Source organism: Gekko japonicus, unplaced genomic scaffold, assembly GCF_001447785.1.
Source record: "Gekko japonicus isolate JY-2015 unplaced genomic scaffold, Gekko_japonicus_V1.1 scaffold4893, whole genome shotgun sequence".
Taxonomy (NCBI): Eukaryota; Metazoa; Chordata; class Lepidosauria; order Squamata; family Gekkonidae; genus Gekko; species Gekko japonicus.
In genome coordinates, this window is record NW_015159857.1 from 42,149 (window position 1) to 53,061 (window position 10,913).

Genomic DNA, 10,913 nt, shown 5'->3' on the forward strand with positions numbered 1-10,913 from the left:
GAATGCAGCGGCCAGGCTGTTGATGGGCCTCCCCAGGTGGGAGCACATCCAGCCTGTGCTTAAGACTCTGCACTGGCTGCCAATAGCATTCCGGATTCGCTTCAAGGTGCTGGTTTTGACCTTTAAAGCCCTTTATGGTCAGGGACCAGCCTACCTGAGGGACCGCCTTTCCCCGCATGTTCCCCAGAGAGCACTGCGATCAGGATCCCAAAACTGCCTGGCCCTCCCTGGCCCTAAGGAAGTCAGGTTGATGGTAACCAGGACGAGGGCTTTTTCGTTTGTAGCTCCGTCCTACTGGAACGAGCTCCCTCCCGAGATCAGGGCCCTGCGGGACTTGTCACAATTCCGCAGGGCCGTGAAAACAGAACTTTTTAGGCAGGCATTCTGAAAGGAGCGACGTTTTACCAGCTGCGCCCTGCAGTGAGCTCTGATCCTATACGATCTAATGCGGCGGTACTGCCGAATGTGTCCTTAAATTGCACCTTAGTTTTATCGCCATCTAATGAATGTTTTCAAGAATCTTTTATATTGATTGCTGTGTTTTAATTGATGTTTTATAATCTATTATGAATGTATACTGCGTGTCAGTTCTCGGAAGCCGCCCTGAGCCTGCCTAGCGGGGAGGGCGGGGTAAAAGTGAAACAAACAAATAAATAAATAATTTTCCCCCCTGCTACGGACACTGTCCTCTGCATAGGACTGCCCTGTCAGCCTCTCAAAGGTCACTTCTTCTACAAAGTCATCTCATCCTGTACCAATTTATAGGAAAGCAAAATAGGGCCGTTCACAGGAACAGGGTGATTCACAGACTATCACCTTCACAAATAAGCAGGGGGAAAATAAGTCGCAAATGAAAAAAAACCCCTCTCTCCTCTTAATGTTTCAGGAGGACCGAGCGTGCTCATTGCTTTCTAGGAACCATGTACTGTCGAGGGCAGTTTGACATCAGATTTTACAGTGGGTGAGGTGATATTGGCCTGCTTAACGTCCTAAACATTTGTAGTGTCCTGAAACAGGAGATTCAGGTTGGAGAAGTGTACAATGAAGGGTGTCCCCCCCCCAACCCTCATTCCCCCCTACATGCTGGGCTGTAAACTTGCTAAGAAAGGTAAAGGAATCCTGATGGGGAGATGAATTAGGATTGGAAGGAAAAATGCTTCACCTGATAGTAATGAATCAGTAACTGCTGTGCAAAAAGTCTTTTTTGCTGCAAGTATTACATCCAGGGCTATTTTTGGGCAGGAACGCATAGGAACGGAGTTCCAGCTGGCTCCCGAGCTGGTCACACCCAGCAGGAACTCATTAGCATAATAGGCCACACCCAACAGCAGGAACTCATTAAGACTGGCTACATTAGGGGTCTGTGGCCTAACATGCAAAGGAGTTCCTGCTACAAAAAAGGCCCTGGGTTTTGACAACAAACAAGGTAAACAGAATAACAAGCAAAAGGTGGGTGTGGCTGGATGACCACACTTCTGGTAACATGGGGTGTGTGGCCTAATATGCTAATGAGCTGTATTGTCATGGGTGTGGCCTAATATGCTAATGAGTTTCTGCTGTTGGGTGTGGTCTATTATTCTAATGAGTTCCTGCTGGGCTTTTTCTTCAAAAAAAAAAAGAAGGGGATGCACACCAGGAGGCATAGATCCTGTAGCACACCCACCCACCCAAATACCCTCTTCCATGCAGCCCAGGAAGGGAAAGACAAGCAAACTGACCTCCAAAATTCAGAGAGGTGATGGGATTCCCATCAACACTGAAGAAAAGAATATCAGTTTCACACTTTCACACAGGCTGAATAATGCCGTTTCAATCCACTTCAGAGACCGCTGGCAAGTGGATTTTGTCATTTCACACAGGAAAATCCAAGCAAAGTGGATTGAAAGTGTGTTATTTATTGTGTGTGAAAGCTACCTTTTAAAGTAGGACAGACCCTAGCAATTCTTGAGAGAGACAGATATCTTTCCTTCCTGAATTTTCTCCTTCCAGGGCTATTTTTGGGCAGGAACGCACAGGAACGGAGTTCCGGCTGGCTCCCAAGTTGGCCTCGCCCAGCAGGAACTCATTAGCATAATAGGCCACACCCAACAGCAGAGACTCATTAGGATTGGCTACATTAGGGGTGTGTGGCCTAACATGCAAAGGAGTCCCTGCTACAAAAAAAGGCCCTGGGTTTGGACAACAAACAAGGTAAACAGAATAACAAGCAAAAGGTGGGTGTGGCTGGATGACCACACTTCTGGTAACTTGGGGGTGCGGCCTAATGGGCTAATGAGCTGTGCTGTCAGGGGTGTGGCCTAATACGCTAATGAGTTTCTGCTGTTGGGTGTGGCCTATTATGCTAATGAGTTCCTGCTGGGCTTTTTCTACAAAAAGAGCCCTGCCTCTCCCTACTTTCCTTTGGGTCTCCATGAACTGCACAATGGATCCAGTTCCTTAGCTTGAATGCCAGTGTTCTGAATGTTCGTGCAGAGATTAGTTAATAAAATACTGTATTAACTAGTCCCAGGCGGGCAGCCGTGTTGGTGTGAAGCAGTCGAACAAAGTTTGAGTCCAGGGGCACCTTTAAGACCAGCAAAGTTTTATTCAGGGTGTGAGCTTTTGTGTGCACGGCACACTTCCTCAGATACAATGAAATGGAAGTTAACAGGTCATCATATAGGCAGACTGTGAACAGCAAATTAGCATACAATATAATGAATATGTTTTAACAGAAGCAAAGACCAAACAGGAATAACAAGCTAATTTTATACGATAATAATTGGTTCGGATTTACTTATGGGACAAAACACAAAGGAGCAAATAAATGTCAAAATAGGAGACTAATGTGTAAATGTATCCTCCTTAATAGAGGAATGCTGAAAGTAAATAACTGAAATCCTGTTGTTACGCTCCGTTCGTCTCCTCTCAAGCATGGAGGTAACTAGCAGCATACTTTTCTTTGCGGTGGGGGTGGATGGCTGTGCAGTTTATGTCTCCTCTGTCACCAGATCAGAGAAATAACATTCCAATATTCATTGTATTACATTACAATCACTATTCTAATCTACTATTCCAAATAGGTAATATACTAAAATAAAGAGGCTATATAGCCCTTCTTGGTGAGAATACATATGTAAGGTCTGGAGGAGTTTAACACATGTAGTGAGAAAAGAAACCAATATCCCTGTTAAGTCCTGGGGGAGGGGGTTGTTCCGAGTGTGGTAATAAATTGTAATCCAGCAATTTCTCTTTCCAGTCTGTTCTTGAAGTTCCATTGCAATGAAACAGCTACTTTGAGGTTACCCATTGAATGTCCTGGAAGAGTGACGTGTTCTCCTACAGGTTTCTCAGCCCTGTGATTCTTGAAGTCAGATTTGTGTCCATTTATCCTTCGGTGTCGGGTTTGACCTATTTGCCCTATGCAGAGAACCGAAGGTCATTGTTGGCCTTTAATGGCATATACAGTGTTAGAAGATGAGCAAGTGAATAAGCCTGAGATGGTGCAGTTGATGTTCTTAGGTCCGGTGATTGCGTTGTCTGGGTGCAGCCCCGAAACCTGAAAGCAGCCCCGAAACCTCCCACTTTCCCAGCCCAGGGGTGCACCTTCTGATCCAGTTTGGTGTAGTGGTTAAGTGCGCGGACTCTAATCTGGGAGAACTGGGTTTGATTCCCCTCTCCTCCACTTGCACCTGCTGATGTGACCTTGGGCCAGTCACAAGCTCTGGCACAGCTGTCCTTGAAAAAGAGCAGTTTCTGTCAAGAGCTCTCTCAGCCCCACCCACCTCACAGGGTGTCTGTTGTGGGGAGGGGGAGGGAAAGTTTGTAAGCCGCTCTGAGACTCCAAGTGAAGGGCAGGGTATAAATCCAATCTCTTCTTCTTCTTCTTGAGGTGCAGAGAAGGTCCTTTGGTGACGCCAAAATCCCTGGGGTGCACGTTATGAACCAGAGGGGCCAAATTGTTCTTCACCGGGGAGCATCCAGGCCCATTTTGGAGTGGGGGTGGCGTCCTCAAAGTGGGCTGGAGCAGGGAGTTGGCACGAGAGAAGGTTGGCTGCAGTAGCAAAGCCCTGAGGCGGGTGTTGTGGAGGAGGGAGACGGCAGGAGGACCTTGAATGTGGCCCTTCTGAATGGGGGGGGGGAGCTGAGGAGGGCTGTGGGTCAGCCTAAAAGGGGGTGATGGAAGGAGTGGGGTGGAGATGGCTGTACAAAGAGGCACGCAGCTGATGTGTTGGGGTACCGCTGGGCCTTGGGCTAGACAGGAAAGCCATGTGTGGGGTTTGGAGAGGGGGGAAGCTGTTTCTGCTAGGCACAATCCCAGCTCTACTTTCACGCCCTCAGGAGCTGCAGCTCAGGATCATCTCACAGGTGTGCCCCTAAGTCCCTTGCAACATCACAAGGGATACTGGTAGTGAGCTCTCCTTAAAAGCATTAGTCCCTCCCCTCTGGGCTTCTTGTGCAATTGGGGCAGCTCTGCTGTCCATTTTTGAGTTTTAGTCGGACAGGCTGGAGTTAGAGGGGGCGGGGTGGCTAGGAAACGGGAGCATTTGGGGATCTATGCCTAGAGCCAGTTTGGTGTAGTGGTTAAGTGCGCGGACTCTAATCTGGGAGAACCGGGTTTGATTCCCCACTCCTCCACTTGCACCTGCTGATGTGACCTTTGGTCAGTCACAAGCTCTGGCACAGCTGTCCTTAAAAAAGAGCAGTTTCTGTCAGAGCTCTCTCAGCCCCACCCACCTCCCAGGGTGTCTGTTGTGGGGAGGGGAAGGGAGAGGAGTTTGTAAGCCGCTCTGAGACTCCAAGTGAAGGGCGGGGTATAAATCCAATCTCTTCTTCTTCTTCTATTGCGATAGTCAAATGTAGGCTCGCTCACACAACTGTAATGCTAGTAGCTCTTTGGCTCACAAAGTAGAATTCTGGCTCACAAGAATCCACAGCTTAGAGGGAACATTGCACCCCACCTCAAAGAAAAGTAGCACACCTCCATGCTTGAGAGGAGTCGAATGGAGCGTAACAACAGGGTCTCAGTTATTTACTCCTAGCATTCCACTATTAAGGTGGATACATTTACACATTACTCTCCTATTAGCCAGTTTGGTGTAGTGGTTAGGAGTGTGGACTCTTATCTGGGAGAAAGGGGTTTGATTCCCCACTCCTCCACATGCAGCTGCTGGTGTGACCTTGGGTCAGTCACAAGTTCTCTCAGAGCTGTTATCGCAACAGCAGTTCTAGAGGAGCTCTCTCAGCCCCACCTACCTCACGGGGTGTCTGTTGTGGGGAGGGGAAGGGAGAGGAGATTGTAAGCTGCTCTGAGACTTCGAGTGAAGGGCGGAGTATAAATCCAATCTCCTCCTCCTCCTTCTTCTGTTTTGATATATTTATTTGCTCCACAGTGTTTTCCCCCGTAATTAAATCCAAACAAACGGTGATCATATAAACTTAGTTTGTTATTCCCTTTTGGTCCTCGTATCTGTTAAAATGTCTTCATTATGTTGCATGCTAATTTGCTGCTCACTGTCTGCCTAGATGTATGGACTGTTAATTTCCATTTCAATGTGCCTGAAGAAGTTTGCGTGCACCTTGAATAAAACTCTGTTGGTCTTAAAGGTGCCACCGGACTCAAACTTTGTATTAATTAGTGCGAGTAACGTTTTGGACATGTATCCCTGAGAAACTCTCTGACATGTCAAAAGCCGATTCCTTGACATTCAAAATTCTCTAAGGTAAACCGATTCATTTCCTTCCTGAGGAAGAGTTTTTTGGGCTGCAAGAGACTTGTTGTTCGGCACATTCCGTTCCATCTAAGTTTATTCAGCTCATCAAACCTGTTTTTCTGTGCCATTGTGGTGAGATTTATGTTAGGGCTGCGCAAAGCATTTGCACAATTACAGCCTTAACATTTTCGGGAGGCCAAAAGGTCCCTTCAAAGCCAAGCAAATGTCTTCTTTCACTCTTCTCTGCAGCATAAGTCCCATTTGTTTTAAATGCCTTCTTTCTCCCCTAAGACCAAGAGAGTTCTTACATCGTCAGTCTCTTTTGCCTTTGAGATGTCATGGGACAGGCGAAACTAATGCAGACTGAAAGCCCTTCAAATAAGTCGATTGCTCCTAGCGATAGGGTGGCCAAACTCCAGGTGGGAGCTGGAAATTTTCCGGGATTAAAACCCACCACCAGGAAATCGAGATCAGTTCCCCTGAAGAAAACGGAAGCTTCGGAGGGTGGGCTCTATGGCATTAGACCCTGTTGAGGCCCCTCCCCTCCCCAAACCCCGCCCTCTCCAGGCTCCACCCACAACCCAGAGCCGGTAACCCTACGTGTCACAAATTCGCACCTAGTGAGGGTCTAATTTACCTTACTAATGATCTCCTTCAGTTAAGTTTCATGCCCTTACCAGAGTTCTGATCTTTCATCAGCTTTTTCAGTACTGTTGGCGATTTCTCTGGGCTTCGGCAGGCAAGCTTCATTTTATCCTCTCTCTCGTTTCTGGTTTGTTTTCTGCTACTGGCCTCTCTTCTCCTTTTCCCCCCCTGTTCCCAGATTCTGTCGTCAGTCTTCTTTTCTGCCATTTCATTCTTTGCCCTGGCAACCGTTAGCCATTCATTTATCACGAGATATGATTCTCATGCTGAATACAGTGTTTTATTTTTCCTTCCCCTGATCAGGTTCCTTTCTTCAGTTGATACTACTTCCTGTTTAAATGCTGTTTCGTTCCTTGGACGTCTTTTTATTATTTCAAATTAAGTATCTCAAAAAACAAGCTTCTGGTCCTCTCCTTCTGTCTTAGTCCTCAGCAAGTAAATTCTGGAGTACTTCTCTGTGATCACTAGCAACAGAAAAAACAGCTGTGACGTCCTCCTTATTGGGGAGGACTAGTTTCACTTTAAAAGTGTTCTGTATTTTATTTAACTGGGTAGAATCTGCTGCCACCAGGAAATTTTAAGGATTTCCAAACCTTTATGCTTTTACTTTTGCTTACTGGTTTGGTAGACCGAGTTCAAGGCTCACGAGGAACTATGTGGTCCTGGGAAGTATGTCATTCAGAGCTGGTATAAACTTTGATAAAAGAGGATTTATTGAAACAAATACTAAATAAGAGGGTGGTACAATGTAACTAGTAATGTGTAAATGATGAACAATTGCTTTGGTATCACACACAATCTTCTCCCTCACTGACAGGGATCTTTTCATGTAACTTTGTAACACTTGTTTATCTCAATGCCATATGTGTTCACTGTTTCTCTCCCGTTTGTTATGACCCTCAGACTTTCCTTTAACTGTTGGTCACTTAAACTTTACTTTACTGTTTCCTCACTGAACAACCGCAGCTGTCAGTTTATAACTGCTTCAACACAGAACTGCTTGTCTAACTAACTGAACATCAACTGTCAACATCTAACTGAAACTACTGACTGACTCACATACTCATCCAACCAGATTCACTTCCAAAGCCCCTCCCCCTCTCTGTCAACCACCAATCATACCACACTTGCCTTTCAACCACTCTAGTCTATCTACCACAGCCATGCAACCAAACTTTTAAAGAGACACACACACACAGAAACAAGGAATCGTTACAACAGCATTGTGTATTCTGCAAGTATAATGACTCTGGTTTTTCTTTCTTGGCAGATAAACAGAAACATCAACAGCTGGCGGTCTCTTACAGGTGAGCTACCTAATAATTTCCTTCCTTTGTCTGCTTGTTAAAAATGGCCAAGGGTGAGGGGAGAGGCCGTGGCTCAGTGGCAGAGCATCTGCTTGGTGTGCAGGAGGTCCCAGGTTCAATCCCTGATGTCTCTAGTTAAAAAGATCAGGTAATAAGTGACGTGAAAGACTTGGACATCAGTGGAGGGGCTGTCTTCTAGTGGACCCTGCGTTGTTCATAGGTAAAGGTTCCCTTCCTCGAAAGCCAGTCGAGTCCAACTCTAGGGTTGTGGTGCTCATCTCCGTTTCAAAGTCGAAGAGCCAGCACTGTCGGAAGACGTATTCGTGGTCATGTGGCCGGCATGAGTAAACACCAAGGCGCACGGAATGCTGTTACCTTCCCACTGAAGCGGTCCCTATTTATCTACTTGCCATTTCTTGCTTTCGAACTGCTAGGCTGGCAGGAGCTGGAGCCAGAGACGGGAGCTCACTCCGTCATGCGGCACCCGGGTCTTGAACTGCTGAACTACTGACCTTCCACAGCCTGCAGTTCAGCGTCTTAACCACTTGAGCCACCGCAGCTCCCCACACTCCCGCTAACTGTATCTCAAAACGGACACTGAAGCACCGAAAAAAGTACAAAGAAGGGCAACCAAGATGCTTAAGAGATCGGAGCACCTTTCCTATGAGCAAAGGATGGGCCTTTTCCGTCTAGGAAAAAAGATGGCCATCATCGAGGTTTATAAAATTATACATGGGGCGGACAGAGGGAGCTTTCTCTCCCTCTCCCATAATGCTGCAGTTTGGGAGCACCCAATGAAATCGTTGGGAAACACGTCCAGAACAGAGAAAAGGAAACACTTCTTGACTCAGTGAGTCATTCAGCTGTGGAATCCATCACCAGAGGAGGTAGTGATGGCAACAAGCCCGGATGACTTTAAAAGGGGGTTAGACAGATTCAGGGAGAGGCCCATCAGTGGCTACTGGACATAGTGTCTAAAGAGAGTCTCCGTAACCAGAGGCAACAAACCTCAATGGCAGTGCTAGGAGGCAGTAGCGGGGTGGTGGTGGTGGTGGTCCTCAGCCAGGCCCATAGCCAGAAACCTTTGTTAGGGGGGTGTAATGTATTGCAATGGCTTAATGAATCACCACATTCACTCCCCATGTGAAGCTTTGAGCCGGACGAAGGCTCCTCAGAACGGACTTGCTATTGGTCGCTCTGTTTCAGCGACCAATTAGAACGACACTTATTCCCTGAGCGGGAAGGACTTTCATTGGACTTTATCCGAGCAACCTTATTGGTTGTTATTTGTAAGTAGGCGTGGCTACATTAGCCCAGGAACGTTTAAAAGGAACCAAGGTTCCAATGTTAATCTGTTCTGGTTATTACTTGTTTTATGCGCTTGTTCGTTACTCCAATAAAGCTGATCACTTTGGTTGAAATCACTCTCCGGATCTTTGTTAGCGGCGATCTAACAGGGGGCAACAGAGGGGTGGTTTAGTACAGTGAAGCTGACTCCCAAGGAAGCCAACTTAGACCCCCCCTTTCCAGCTCCTGCTCCCCTGGGCTCCGTGTATGTTCACAGGCCCCGGGGCTGCTCCTGGGGCAGGGGCGTGGCCTGCTCAGCGGCTCCTGCGGAGGGTGTGGCCACTGCAGCACACCCTTCATCCGCTCCCCTTAGTGGCCACTCCAAGCCAGGTGAGGCTCCTCTGGCCCTGGCAGTGGCACACCCCACGGCTGAGGGAGGAGGAGGACGCCTGCCGAGGCTGGGGCCGGGGCAAGGAGGAAGTCTCAGCTCCCTCTGGTGACGGATGGAAAGGCGCATGCCACTCGTTGCCTGTGCTCACTGGGGCCGCGACCGGCCAGCAGCAAGCCAGGCAGTCGCTTTGTCAAGCACCCCCTGCTCATGCAGGTGACTCAGGCCGGGCCAGCCTTTGTCCCTGCCTCTACAGTGGCTGCACCTGAGGGAGCACGTGGCCACCGGCCCCCACCTCCAGCCTGCCTCCCCTGCTTCTCCCCTGTGCTCACGAGGCTCTGTCTTGGCTCACACCTCACTGGGGGGGGAGGCATGGCTGGTTAATGAGGAGGCAGGGCAGTTTGTGAGGGGGCATCTCCCTTGTCAGCCCCCCCCCCCAGTGGCTACGAGCCTGGCCTCAGCCTTTATGCTCTGTTTGCCTCCAAGGACAATGGATTGGCCACTGTGCGAAAGAGGATGGTGGACCCTCTAGTCTGATCCAGCAGGCTCTTCTTATATTCCATGTTTCCCTTCAAATTTACGCTTACCCATGGCATCTGTTTTCTTTCACAAGTGATTGCTTCTCTCTTACTCCACGTGGTATAACAAGATTCTGTTTTGGTCATAACTACCGCTGGTTCTCCAAAAGGTGTTTTTATCACCTTTCCAATATTTTTCATGTGGAAATACCAACCAGACATGTCAACAACTTCCACTAGGTCCTTTGCCATGGTCCTGTTGCCAACGTCCTTCTTTCTGTGATTTCTGGACTGGGTTTTGACCAGCTCTGATTGAATGTCTTCATAAAGTCCGGATTTCTTTTTGCTTCGGCCGCATAATTCTGTAGGGCTATCGAAGCGAATCCTCTCAGAATGGGAGCCAGAAATCCTCCATTCTGTCAATCACCCAACCATTTGCGCTGGTCTTCTTACCACACTGTTTTGCCTTTATCAACGGCAGGTCTCTGAAACACTCCAGCTGTTGGAGACTGATACCTCTTGTTACAGGAGAATGTAGGAAAGTTTTCAGGGTGATTTTGTTTCCTTTGTGGAGTTGTTCCAAGACTACAGATTGTTTCTGTTGTGTCCGCTGACCACCACCGGAGGCCAGCGCACACTCCTGAGCTTCAGTTCGGCACAACAATAGGGACTAGGATCCTAGTCCCTCATTCGTCCACGCGGCAACCCACTACACAATAGTTTCCTTCTCAGCTGTTCAAGCAGCAGAGCTTGCTGGCTCTCTATTGCATTCTGCTGTTTCTCCTCCTAGCACTTTTCTAGTTAATACAGCACTGTTTCACTGCTTGAGGTGGGAAACGGCCAATATGGACTTATGCAGGGGTCATTTCGTAGAAAAAGAGGTGCAGGAGCTCATTAGCATAACTTATTTGCATATGCCACACCCCCTGACATCACCGGAAGTGTGTCAGAAGGCAACACCCACCGCTCAGGCTCCACTGAACTGTTTTGGATTGCTAGCTATTGGGGGGGGGATGTGTAGATCTGTCCTCGCAGAGGAGGGAGAGCTCGTACCTGAATAAAACTTGGGCTTAAA

The 10,913-nt window shown here is 48.0% G+C and overlaps 1 protein-coding gene across 1 annotated transcript in view; it reads left to right on the forward strand.

Annotated features, from left to right (window-relative positions):
* LOC107107713 overlaps positions 1–9,305 on the forward strand; it is a gene marked incomplete at its 5' end in the record, with an annotated part of 50,554 nt that extends 41,249 nt beyond the window's left edge. Inside the window, 3 exons of the mRNA XM_015408029.1 lie at positions 7,609–7,645; positions 8,426–8,495; positions 9,210–9,305. Of these exons, the coding sequence (XP_015263515.1) occupies positions 7,609–7,645; positions 8,426–8,495; positions 9,210–9,305 (203 nt within the window). The remainder of the gene's footprint in view (positions 1–7,608; positions 7,646–8,425; positions 8,496–9,209) is intronic.
* Positions 9,306–10,913: the final 1,608 nt, after the last annotated feature.